Source organism: Neolamprologus multifasciatus, chromosome 11 (genome assembly GCF_963576455.1).
Source record: "Neolamprologus multifasciatus chromosome 11, fNeoMul1.2, whole genome shotgun sequence".
NCBI lineage: Eukaryota > Metazoa > Chordata > Actinopteri > Cichliformes > Cichlidae > Neolamprologus > Neolamprologus multifasciatus.
Genome location: NC_140449.1, coordinates 21,680,026 through 21,693,704, shown reverse-complemented (window position 1 = coordinate 21,693,704; position 13,679 = coordinate 21,680,026). Strand labels below are relative to the sequence as shown.

Sequence of the window (13,679 nt, the reverse complement as noted above, 5' to 3'; positions counted from 1 at the left end):
TCTTAACTTCTTCCATGTGTTCAGGTTGTGCTCTTCGCTTTGACCAACAGAGAGCGACAAACCCAGCGGGCCCGACTTCCGTTTGGACGGTGAGAGGCATCATGGGATATGTAGTGTGCTCGTAGGCCCTATAAATGATTATGGACTTCCTTTAACTTCCTCTTTACTGCGCGAGCCTGAGCGAGACAGGTACGGTTACCATCCTCATCCTTACCAGCAATACAAACTTAGTGTATTTGGACCTCCACGTTGAGAAACAGTCATAGGACATGAAACTAAACTCATGCCTGTGTCGATTGAAGACCTGCATGTGTTTTTTTAACGCGTTTTTAAACGAAAAGCGGCTAAGCTAATGCTAGCTGCTAACATTAAACAACGTGGTGCGGTGTAGCTGCGGCCTAGTCCTACGGATGCCCGGTCTGTTAAACGTTTATACGCGATTTATTGTAGTTTCAGAAACATTTAATGAAGCATATCCGATGTATCAGTGTTTCTAGTCAATTCGGTCCTTACACATTACCCTTGTCTTCATAAACCATACGATCGTGTGGCAGATCTGACCGATAGAGTTGAAGCATGGAAGTAATAGTGACAGTTGTAGGACCCTTTAGCCTGGTAAAAAGTTAATGTCTTTTTTTAATTATTCAGTAAATGCTTTGAAAAACGAACTAGACTGACAGATGGAGAGCCTATTTGGCTTAATTGAACTGACTCTACTTTTTGAGGTTGACTTGATCGTCTTAGTTGTAAATTGTAACTTGAGTTATTGCTGAACATGTATAATGTTTGCCTTTAAAATGTCTTCTGTGCACAAGATTCAAATAACATGTCAAACTTGAATAACCTATTAAAAGTGTAAAATGGTATAAATCTTATATGTAGCGTCCCCCTCATTGTAATTTCTTGGTTTTGCAGGCACTTATAAGCCATCATGCCCGTTGCCAGAAGCTGGGTTTGTCGTAAGACGTATGTCACCCCCCGCCGCCCCTTTGAGAAGTCCCGTCTCGACCAGGAGTTGAAACTCATTGGTATGTTTTCATTTTCATAACTTCCGTCCATATATATATATATATATTTCAAGGTATACCCTTTAATGAGCTATACTAACCTGATTACGGCGTTTCATCTCCCTTTAAGGCGAGTATGGGCTGAGGAACAAGCGTGAGGTGTGGAGGGTCAAGTTCACCCTTGCCAAGATCCGCAAGGCTGCCAGAGAGCTGCTCACTCTGGATGAGAAGGACCCAAAGCGTCTGTTTGAAGGTGGGTAGGATGAGTTAAAGCTTGTTTGTGTTGGCCGATGATTTAAATATATAAAGTGTCAGACTTCACCATGGTGTCACGAATTCCTCGTCAATGAGGCCAATATTCCTGCTCTGCATAGATTTTTGAACACGTCTCTGTGGTTGTATGTTTAAATGACCTTTTGTGTATATGTGTGGTTTTCCAGGTAACGCTTTGCTCAGGCGTCTGGTGAGAATTGGTGTGCTCGATGAGGGTAAGATGAAGCTCGATTATATCCTGGGCCTGAAGGTCGAGGATTTCTTGGAGAGGAGGCTTCAGACACAGGTCTTCAAGCTTGGACTTGCCAAGAGCATCCACCACGCTCGTGTCCTTATCCGCCAGAGGCACATTCGGTAAGCTCAAAGCAACACTTAACAGGCTCAGTGGTTCGTTTTTTGTTTCGTTTTGTTTTTTTGGATGGACTCATGAGAACCTGTCAATGCTTCCTCTTCCATCAGAGGACCACCAACCTGTAACACACCCTGTTGACAACAGTTAAGATTTTCATCAAGGTCAATTCGGTATCAAAACCGTATACCTTGTCAGTAGACATTGCCCAGAGCCAATCCTGCCGCCGAGGGCGCAGACAGTGCCACGGTGTTGTGGCCGTCAGGTAAGGTATGGGGGATTGCACCTCGGGCAATTGTAGTATTCACTACAGCATTGGATATGAAGTACTCAGGCTGATGATTTAAGTCATAAGTTCAGATTTCCTGTGGTGTCAAGAATTCCTCGTCAATGAAGCCTGCAGTAAATTATACATGTCAAATATTAAAGATTCACACTTTTTCCACCCAGAAACCTTGTGCTTTTTCAGCTTTTAAACTGCAAAGATGACTCTTAAGTGCAACTGGAAGATGCATCAACATTTTCTAAAGTCCTCCTTTTATTGTCTGTCTTGGCAGTGTGCGCAAGCAGGTGGTGAACATCCCCTCTTTTGTGGTTCGCCTGGACAGCCAGAAGCACATCGACTTCTCCCTGAGGTCTCCGTACGGCGGTGGACGCCCAGGCCGCGTCAAGAGAAAGAACGCCAAGAAGGGCCAGGGTGGAGCTGGAGGAGCTGACGATGAGGAGGAGGATTAAGAAGGATGTTGTACAGGAGTGTTTCTTGATACCTTCTGTTGTGACAATTCTCAATAAAATGTTTGGTTTATCCAAAAAAAAGTAACTGACTCTATGCACTCTATGCAAACTTAAGTTTAAGAGCTTTACTCAAATGGTAGCAAAGTGCTGTACACAAAGAGTCAAATAAGGACATTAAATAGAAGAATACGTAATATTACAGGATACAGCTGACATGTTGTATCATGGTGATTAAAATGTATTCATATAGCACATTTCAGAAACAATCTAGTGTTTTTGTATCATCCAGAGAAGAAAATCCCTAAAAGTTGTATCTGTTCATGTGGACCTGTAGACTGGTTAGCTGAGCCTCAGCTGAAGATCGCGTGGTTACTAACAGGGGTATACTTCTATGCAAGTGTGAAAAGTCAGTGACAAAAAATCTTAAAATAAATTCTAGGTTAAATAGGAATAATACATTTTGGGGGTTTAGTAGAAAGTGTGGCTGCTGGATTTTTCAATCAAGATAGTGTATGAGATTCAATAGTATGTACTGACTCTAGATTTCTTTTCGTTTGAGCTAATTTTACTAAATCTCTTTAACTGTGTGAAACAAAACTTGACACCTGAACTGACATGCTCATTTATACTGAGGTTTGAAAAATATTTTAACTATACAGCGTTATAGACATAGAGCTCAGGTATGTAGCTGTCAGTGTGCTAGATGCCAGATTAAGCTGACAACTATTACTTCACTCTTATTCATATTTAGCAACATGGAAACAGGAAGTTGAGTTTAAGATTGTTACTGAGGTTAAAGAGCTGTAAAGCTTTGTGTCATCTCTATAGGATTGAAAACTCAAACTAGGCCTGTGGATGACAAGCTCAAGGTCATAGGTCTTATAGTTTTGTAATCTTAACATCAGACTTTAATGATCCTATGGTGAGGAAATTTGTGTTACCTCAGCTCAGGTACAGATGGCAGAAGAAAAGTACAAAAAATACAAACAAATACGAAATAAGTAAGATTAAACACTATATCCAACAGTAGCATACACAGTATGTGATTATGGATAGAGAGTTGTGGAAATATGCAAGACACAAATTTAACTATTCTACCACTACTATTACTATGTAAGTAATGAATATATATAAGTATAAACATGTACACGCACACACACGTACACAATAAATATACATATGGATGATACACATGCATGAAGTGTGACCGTGGATGTCAACAATGTCCAGTGACTCATGACATTGTGATTGAGGAGTTGCTGTTGGGATGAATGATCTGTGAAAGTGCTCCTTCCTGCAGCAAGGGTATTTCAGTCTCTCACTAAAGGAGCTGCTCAGCACACTCACAGACTCATGCAGAGGGTGATGTGGGTTGTTCATGATGGATGTCAGCTTTACTAACATCCTCCTCTCGCCGCCTCCACAGACTCCAGAGCACATCCCAGCACAGAGCTAGACCTCTGCACCAGTTTGTCAATCCTGCTCCTGTCCCTGTCCGTGCATCCGCTCCCTCAGCAGGCCACTGCAAAGAAAAAGGCAGATGCTACCAGAGTATCATAGAATGTTCTTAACAGAGTCCAGCAGACTCCAAAGGACCTCAGTCTCCTCAGCAGGTGGGGTCGACGGTGGCCCTTCTTATACAGGACGTCTGTATTTGTAATAAATGAGTTTTATTTTCTCTAGACTTTTTGTGAGTGAGTGAGTGAGTGAGTTAGTTTCTCATTTCAGTTTAGCTTTTATTTTTTCTTTGAAAATGTTTCATTTTAGTTCAGTTTCTATTAGTTTTAGTTTTTATTAATTATTATTTCGTGAAGGGAATATGTCAGGGGCCAGATTTAAGAAACGCAGTACAGGTAATACAGTAAAAACACAACTTTATTTTAAAAGCAGTTGACTCAGTCTTGTAGACATCCAACGTCTCACTAAGGCATCTATCAAAGCCTTATATAGCAAGTTTTAAATATATATTTGATCTATCCTTCAAGCTCAGGAGCTTGCGGGTCCTGCACAGAATCTTAGCTGCTCCTAAGACTGCAGTCTTCTGGACAGAGATCTCAGGTGTTGTTCCTGGGATCTGCTTCACTTGTCTACCACCACTATGTCCGATTGGTTAGCCTCCAACATTTTGTCCGTCTGTTTCTAGGAGTCCCACAGAATCTTAGCTCAGTCATTCTTGACCACCCATTTTGACCTCAGCACTTCCAGGCCATACACTCCACAGATGGTCCTGTGTACTACGCTGACCACTTGGTTATAGCTTTACATGTATGCCCTGCCTGCTAGCATCTTACACCCTCCTGTTATGTGCTGGATTATCTCAGAGGCATCTTAACACAGCCTGCACCTGGGGTCTTGCCTGGTGTGATAGACCCCAGCCTCTGTGGATCTTGTACTTAGAGCTTGTTTCTGTGTTGCCATGATTAGTGCCTCCATACTGGATTCCTCGATTGTCTGTAGTGCTGTATTGACCTCCTCTAGTAGACCCTCAGAGGGTGGTGGTTACTTCTACAAGATTACTTCACATAATCTTGGTAACCGGCTACCGAGGGTCCAAGTTTCCAGGTTGGCGATGATCCTATCTTTCAGGTCAGTTCCTCTTGCTCAGTTAGCATGTTAAATGTTAACATGAACTCCCTCGCTGAAACAGATCACATACAGTGGACTTGTTCCCCACCCTTCTTACTACTTTCAGTGTTTCTTTTTCATTCTTGCTTATGTGACAAAGGCTTCTGACTCTCAGCGCTCAATAGCCATGGGTCATACATACATACCGACTTCAAACTTTTCCACAATTTCTAAATAGTTTTCTTCCCTCTGGTCACATCTCAGAAAACTTTTGTTAAAACACCTTCCACACTTCCACTGATTTGTGGATGGGGAGAAACGCTTTGGGGAGAGACGTCGGGTGGCAGCGGCGGTACGTCACAGGCTTAAGGACTATGTCGGGAGGGTCTGAGCAGCTCGACGGTTTTTATGTGAAATAAATTATATTTTAGAACCCTATATTTTATATTTCCTTGGTACCGCCACTACTCTTCCCGTTTAAGAAGGGTTTCCCTTTTTAGACTTAGAAGAGACTAATAATTAAAAACAGAACATATATAGTCTTTATCCCGGGCCTGATATACTGATATATGACTGAGCGTCAGCATAGAGCACTCAGGTGTGTGTTAACAAAATGCTACACCTCTCAGGAGAGGATTTCCCAGCAAATTTATCCCAACGCCAAATGGTGCAATGTTCGGAGAAAACGGCAAAACACCTGATGGCTACATCTCAAACTGTATAGGCCCTTGGTGAACTGAAGCAATATTGTGGAGTATAGAAGAGTGGATCAAAATTTCTCCACAATAATGTCACAGACTGATATCGTGATAAAGAAAACTGGCTTACCGAGGTTCAAACTATATGTTCGGGCACCATGTCTCGCATATATTTTATTAAGGTTTCATTTTTAAAAAGTCAACACTTTAAATCAGGGGTCCCCAATGCCAATCCGCAAGGGCCGGTGTCCCTGCAGGTTTTAGATGTGTGCTTGCTCCTCACAGCTGATATAAATGGCTAAATGACCTCTTGAAGTGCTCCAGAGGCCTGGTAATGAACTAATTATGTGATTCAGGTGTGTTGACCCAGGGTGAGATCTAAAACCTGCAGGGACACCGGCCCTTGTGGACTGGGATTGGGGACCCCTGCTTTAAATGTTTTCGCTTTTAGTGGCATCTAAAGTAGGGTGACCATATTTTGATTTCCAAAAAAGAGGACACTTGGCTCAGTCATGAAGAACTTGCTTAAAGAAACATAAAATCGGCCAGGGCATTTTGACTAGAGACCGGCCCACCAGGTATTATAGGAAAAGCCATAAAGCCTTTGAATGAAAACAAACGCTGTTGTAACAGTGATGTACACTGTCTTGTTAGTATATGTATGATTTCTATACATTTTACATCAGATGAAAACTTTGGTTGTAAGATTCCCTGTTAATGCCCTACCTGGCCCCCCTGACACATCCATGCATTTCAGACTTATTTTACTTTGTATCACACAAACTGTTGTCTGTGAATTCACCTGTAAATTTCTCAAATATAGTAGCTGATCTAGAGTGTAGAAATGGTTAAAAAAAATAAATAGAAATAAAAACCTGTAAGCTTTAATTTCAGCCAGAAAGTGAAGATCACAGCACGCAACAGGACTCCATGTACATGTAGTCTCACTCCTAACTATATATGTCTGTTTACAAGGCACGCCCCAGCGCTGAGCCTCAGCTGGACCTTTCTCTACCTCCTCTTCTTCCGCCTGGTCACTAAGGTTGGTCTGCCATCACCAACACCTTTCGCCAACGCCGTCCAGCTACTTCTCACACTCAAGGTATGGAAAGTTAAAAACACTCAAGTGGAGAGATCAGTTTAAAATTATACTGCAGTGTATTTCAAATGCATGCATCCTTATCTTACTGTTAATGTAGATGGTGAGTCTGGCCAATGAGGTGCGCAGCTTCCACGTGGAGAAGAAGAAGGACGTGAGCTCCTTTGCAAAGTCCCCCGTCGTTGGCGGTCTGTCGCAGGAGCCTTCCATCTACGACATTTTGTCATATAGTTACTGTTATGTCGGTATAATGACGGGTAAATAACTTGTCTTAAATGTTCAGAAAAAAGGAAATTCTGATCTTACATGAACTGTTTTTAGCTGTAAATTGTAATTAAGTGTTGGTGTTCATTTGCTTTTGCATGAATTTTAACTGTTGTCTCTCTTTGTCTCACTTTCTGCTACTTGTCCAATATTGTGAGTCCATGCTTTCTTTTTGGTTGTAAGATTCCCTGTTAATGCCCTACCTGGCCCCCCTGACAAAGCTTTGCTAGACCCGCCCCTGCACAGTTACCAGCTGTCAGCTACATAGAAAAGGATGCTGGTGTTATTTGTCTCTCAGAAACAGTTCATAACTTCCCTTCAACTCATTCATGTCACCTAAAAGGTAAACCTGTTTCTCCATCACCTGTTCAGCTCTGATGATTCAGTAAGGACATCTCCTGGTTTCATCTTCATGTTTCCCTCTCACCAGGATATCCAAACTGACATCATGACGAGCAGCGTTTACAGCTGTGGCTCCAGCAAACATCAGCTGATACTAGAAAGTAATATTAAATACATTCTAACAACAGCTGATCAAGCTTAAACGTGCTGCTGTTGTTTAGTGCGACATCCCCTGGTTTCTTCTTTCTGGCGCAAAGTGGGCGATAAACAAACACGAGAGAAAAGCCGATCAGCTGATCATTGATCAGTTTCATGATTGAAGTAGCAACAGGAGAGGGAGGGGGAGAGAATGAGAGAAGAAGAGGCAGCTGACAGCATAAAGACACAGAATAACTCCAGCTTTGTGTCTTTTTCATTGTAGCTGAAGTCCGGGACAAACTGTGTTCATATTCAGCTCAATACGAAATATTGAGTAATATTTTCTCTGAATACGAGACGATTCTGTTTTTCTCTACTAACTAACCTTGTGAATAAAATAAAGTTCACTATCAGTAACATTATAGCACCCACCCAGCTGTATAGAAACTCTGTCATGCTAGCTAGTACGCAGTACGAGTTATTGTAACTGACTGTAAAAAGTCAGCCCAACGAAAATAAACTACACCTAAACTTGGTTTATATCTGACCCAGATAGACTCCAGGTCATAACTTTTTATCTGAAGTTCAGTTCACCTGACACTTGGACCTGCGGCCTCGGGTCTCTCCTCCTAATGCCTCCACTTTCCGTCATCCACTTGCTGGCCCTCTGGGAGCTCTGCCATAGCCACCACCAAACAACTGAGTTATTTTACACATTGGCCAGCATCTGGCCAATCCACCACCTTTCATTGTTTACACCAGTACAAAAACAACAACAACAAAAAATCAGTCCTTAAAAACAAAAAATCACCTTGCCAGGTGGGCCGATGGCCAGTCCAGCTATGGTCATTACGAGGGAAATTTCTAGAGATTGACAGACCACATGACTTTCGCGCATTGCATGCCGGTAACTCGTGGCAAAACAATCCAAGTACCGCATCAAATGCAAGCATTTGCAGCACGCAAAACGTTCATTCTCCGGTTGCAATACCTTCTTGCTTTTTCTTTGCCCCCCCAAAAAGGTTATGTACAAAACGAAGGAGAACAATGCCGGTCCGTACAAAGACAGACTTGATGAAAAGGCAAAGAAAAGATACGAGGAAAAAATCAAAGGAGTGAAAGGGTTAGACCCTTACGAGCACACAGAGTGGACAAAATATGTTAGCGTGCTGCCCAACTTTCACCACGCTCATATTTATAATTATACGGTTCTTGAGTGAGTGCATACACTCATGAAGTTCAGTAACTTCAGGTCACTGCAACAAGCCCAGGTACAGTTTACCGACGGATGGGTACAGGACCATGAAATGCACCGTGTAGAACGAAAGACCATCGTATGTATCATAAGTTTACCAGTCTCACAAATCGTCTTCATAAATACACATTCGTTAACCGTTTATTAATAGGACCTTTGAGCTCAACGGTAATTAATTAGTAGTGGAAATAATTTCTGGTTCGCATTACAGAAATGTAGCAGTGACAATAATATTGTATGCTGTAAACGTACTGGGCAATTAGTGATAGCATAGCGCCACAATTTCTGTTCAGCGCCAGACTTGCTTGTAACCTATATGAAATGCTTGGAGCAGACTAACCTGTGAGCTGGAGTGTTCTGGGACGTTATATTTGGTCTTTGAATGGCTGCAATCCAGGCCATCTGTCGCCTCTTTTTACTTCGGAAACATGGCTCGAATAATTTCTCTTCAACGACATAATCCGATAAAAAAAAAAACGATCTCTTTACCCGTCGGCTTCATGGCTGTCATGCGACCGGCTATTGCAGTTAATAATACAACAGCTTCTTGACAGTTTTTTGTGTTTCTTTTTATTGCTGTGTAACTGATTTCAATTGAAAACCTGCGTGCGCTAGTACCTCTTGCCACGAGTTCCCAGAATTCTTTGCGGTTTTACCCTTGAATGACGTCACATTTTCAATCGCTTCGGGATCTTTTAAACATCATTAGGCGCGTTGCTAAGCGCTGTCTGTCCTGTCTGTGAGCGCAGAACAAGCGGGGTGAATGACGTCACACACGGGTCTTCTGTCGGAATATAGTAAAACCTCAAAGTCCTCCTTTGATCGAATCAAAGGATCAAAGAGCTGATGTCACGGCTGATGTCACGTTCGCTGCCAGAAAAATCTTTAAATAGACCCCAGTTTCTTTAACTCAGTATTTTAAGAAACAGCTAGTTGTTTTTGCAAGCCAGGAATCCTTGGGAAAGAGAATAGTTTAACATTGAAATTATTCAGTTAACGATTTTGTTTTGTTTTTTGCATGAAACTTTTATAGAAATGTCACAGGAACCGTCCAGCAATTCAGTGTCTCACAGAGAAACGAGAGAGGAAGGACCGCCCAACTCAGGGGAGAGAGGAACAGCCCAGGGCATGGAGCCCAAAAAGAAAATTAGCATAAGCGAGATAGAGGGGGTGCCCGTAAAGATAACATTGCAGATTGGAGCACTTCAGCATGATGTGTATGAACTTGAGGAAAACCAACAGTTTCTCCTTGAACAGAACAACACCATTGTTGCTCAGCTGTCCAAGGTTGAAAGCGAGAAAAATGAACAAAAGGCAGAGAATGCAAATCTTCAGAAAGCTTCAGAGAATTTTGGGAAAGCTATAGAAAATCTTAATAGCCAAGTGGAAGGTTTATATCGTTTATTAATCCAAAATGCTGCCGAACCCGAATATGAGAAGCTGCGTGAACTTCAACAAAAAAAGCTAACGTTTCTCCTTGAGCAGAACAACAGGATTGTTGTTCAGCTGTCCAAGGGTGAAAGTGAGAGAAATGAACTAAAGAAACGGATTGCGAATCTCGAGAAAGCTTTGAAAAATATTCAGTGTCAAGTGGAAGAATTACAGCGTTCAAAAACCAAAAATGCTACTGAACCCGAGGGACTTGAGACTCCTGTTGCTCAACCACCTCAAGATGAGGTTCAGGGTACTGGTATGTGGCATCGTGGTGCCAAATGCCTACTTAAAGTAGGTTTAGGTCTTGCCACAGCGGCCCTTATTGTTCCTGCAGCTTTCTGGGTCTTCTCAAAGATGTTCACCTGACGTGAATGACCCAGCTGCTCCCTGTGGCATTGTGTTTATAATCAGGGGTGCACATAAGCGGTCTGCAGGTGCGCATGCGCTGTCAAAATAAAAGACGCGCACCAGATAAGAAGTTGCAACGCGCGTTTGTGTACACAAGATTTTCTGGAGGAGGACGGACATTTGTTTAGAACGCTCAAAGATGTCGAAGAAGCAAGCTCCTTTAAGCAATTACTTTGGTGTTCCTCCACCTCCAAAGAAATTTCAGAAGGAGTCCGAAGCGCGTATTCTCAGAAAAGTTGTTGCAGGAGGTGAGCTGGCTTCAAACAAATGATGAACGCACAGAGATGTGGTGCAGAATATGTGATGTAAAACAGTGCCTTTTATATAAAAGGCCTCCAGAAAATCTTATGTATGCAAATGTTGCAACTTCTTATCTGGTGCGCGTCTTTTATTTTGACAGCGCATGCGCACCTGCGGACCACTTATGTGCACCCCTGTTTATAATCTTGTGAAAGACGCACGACAGACCTGACCATGTACTCATGTTTTTCATCATCTACTTTTATTACTACAGGTTTACCACTACAGATAGCTGCAGCTTTGCAGCTCACAGCCACACACAGTAACAACAACAACACAGCAGGACCTAGTTCAGCCTTTAAACCAGCAAGGAATGATTGCAGATTGGCGCTCAGGTGTGTCCACCTCCCCTGCTTTCCAACCACGGTCCACCAACCATACCAACCTCCGATAACTATGCCGTGCTCTCCTTTAAGTTTTATTTTGCCCCTCACCCCCCAACCGGTCATGGTAGATGACTGCCCCTCCTTGAACCTGGTTCTGCCTCAGGTTTCTTCCTGTAAAAGGGAGTTTTTCCTGGCCACCGTTGCCTAGTGCTTGTTCATAGGGGATCATTTGATTGTTGGGGTTTATAATTTAAAATGTAATTTTATTTACATTTTTTCAGGTGAGGGGTTCACTTGATAGGGAGCACAAAAAGCTGCAAATATAAAAAAAAACAACAAAAGTGTATTTAGCAGCAAATCAAAAATAAAGAAAACAAATATTTAAAAATTCCCTACTGCTTTGTTTATTTACTTAAAAGAACAGTTTTAAATTTTGTGTGATAGTGTCATGGCCCTTGGTCAAGTGATCCAGGGTTTATCTTTTGGACTGTGTGAATCTGGTTTAATTTGTGTCCTGTGATTTAATAGTATTCATGGTTCTGTTTCTCGTCTCCCATGTGTCCATGTTGCTTTTGTATGTCGTGTCTCTTTAGCCGGCGCAGCAGTGGGCGGGCACATCCACATCATCCACGTTGCCGCCAACATACGCTGTATGTTTAGACCATTTATATCATTTGACATCCACAGGACATAGAGGTTCGAAAGACACTGAGTCATGCAATACCTTTAATGGGAATACTGTCAGTGAACACTGATGAGCTTCTGCTTCTTTAATGAGCCATAATGCTCATTAAAGAAGCAGGTTGGCTTATAAAGTGCTCTGTAGTTATCTAATGCAACTGCCATTTGTTTCAGGACATAAATAACAATCTGTAATCAACACAGGGTTTATTGAACTGTCGGGTGTGCAGACAACATGGCACGCATGAAAAATGGGTAAGGAGATTTTGTGAACACTCATAGTTGATGTCTTAATTATGGGAATAGCTACTATGTAATTGATGCTTCCTATTCTATCAGATAAGGTGCACCTTATGTGGAAGTGGGTTCCAGTGGACCCGTTTTTGTGAAACATCTGTTGAGGGTGATTTTTATTTTTTTTGGCCTTGCCTGTGTGTAAAGACCAACCATCTAAAATGTTTTGCATTTTATTTTATGTTCTGTGAAGAATATACTAGCAGTGATGTGTGATGAGATTTTGTTTTCCTGCTGAAGTCCATCATTATTGCAATCTAAAAATAAAAGGAGAAATTTTAACGCCATAACCTTCAGGTGCTCAGAAATAACCTGATATTTTATGTCAGTTTTTGTTTGGATGGATCTGCGTCTTACCTGAGCCCTGTAGCCCACCAGATCTTCACAGCTGTGTTGTAAATGGGTGTGTTGAACAACACCTGTCAAATAAATAAGTTACTCAATGTTACTTCAGTTGATTCTCATCAAATTCTTTCAACTGTTGAAATCCTGTAAAAACATAATAATAATAATAATAATAATAATGATAAAGTCATTAATTACTAGGGTAATTGGGAGCAATTCTCTGGTGGGTCGGAGGATCGTACATCATACTTCAGGTTCATTACGTTCTTCGTGGTCTGAACCTCAGACATGAACTGGTCAGAAGAACTGAGTCAGTTCTACAACAGAAAGAGAACTAAGACAGCCACACCATCTGACAGCTGTTAATGATTTGTCTTCTCAGTGTTTTCATAATATTTTCAGTCACTGAATACAATGAAAAGCAGAAAATTCTGAGTTGAATATTCAAAACTAAAGTTCCAGATCATGAAAAGTGACCCCAAACGGTATATTTCTTTTTTTCTGTTCACCAAAGTAAATATGATTCAATAGATTTTTGTAATTCCACTTGTCCAAAAAACAAATAAAGAAAATAAACAAAGATATTAAATGACAGTAAGAATGACCACAGTTAAGAGCAGGTCAGTTTGCTGAGTTATGTTTTTTTGTTTGTTTTTTTTGTTTTGTTTTTGTTTTTTGTTTTTTTTTTTTTTTTGGGGGGGGGGGTGTTCCTGATAGCAATCAAAAGTTCCCAGTAGAGGTTTTAACCTTCAGCACCACACAAAGCTGTGGGTTTGTTTTTATTTTCAATATCCTACACACCACTGCATATTGTAATTACTGTACTTTTAATTTCTGAAAAAAAAAATACTCTACAGCTTCTTTTAATGTTTCAAAGTCTATTTGGACAATTTGGACATGACAACCATTAACTAAGGTATAAAAATATATATTCCAAGGTTCACGTCCATTGCTCGACAGTTTTTAGTAAAATACAGTGAGCCACAGCGTTAAATGCAGATAATATGGAAATGAATCGCGTTTTAGACTGACATCCAATCCACACCCCTGCCGTTAAAGTGGTAATGGTACAATCCGAGCGCTTGTTTAGCTCAGTTGTTGAAAAGGCTGACTGTAAAGGTGCAGGTTCGAGTCCCCAGTCGAGGCTGTTTATTCCCCGTCTTCTT

The 13,679-nt window shown here is 41.4% G+C and overlaps 1 protein-coding gene and 1 long non-coding RNA gene across 2 annotated transcripts; one reads left to right on the top strand and one right to left on the bottom strand.

Moving 5' to 3' along the window:
- The first annotated feature begins 53 nt into the window (after positions 1 to 53).
- Positions 54 to 2,445, top strand: rps9 (ribosomal protein S9). Its single transcript, XM_085177472.1, has 5 exons — positions 54 to 189; positions 916 to 1,028; positions 1,138 to 1,260; positions 1,448 to 1,634; positions 2,187 to 2,445. The coding sequence occupies exons 2-5, from the start codon at positions 932 to 934 to the stop codon at positions 2,362 to 2,364; spliced, it is 585 nt and encodes a 194-aa protein (XP_085033598.1). The 5' UTR covers positions 54 to 189; positions 916 to 931; the 3' UTR covers positions 2,365 to 2,445.
- Positions 2,446 to 12,281: 9,836 nt separating this feature from the next.
- Positions 12,282 to 13,097, bottom strand: LOC146508378 (uncharacterized). The gene is made up of 2 exons (XR_014876871.1): positions 12,712 to 13,097; positions 12,282 to 12,587 (listed from the first exon to the last, which is right to left on the bottom strand). It is a non-coding gene; the product is annotated as an uncharacterized LOC146508378 (long non-coding RNA).
- Between the last annotated feature and the right edge of the window lie 582 nt (positions 13,098 to 13,679).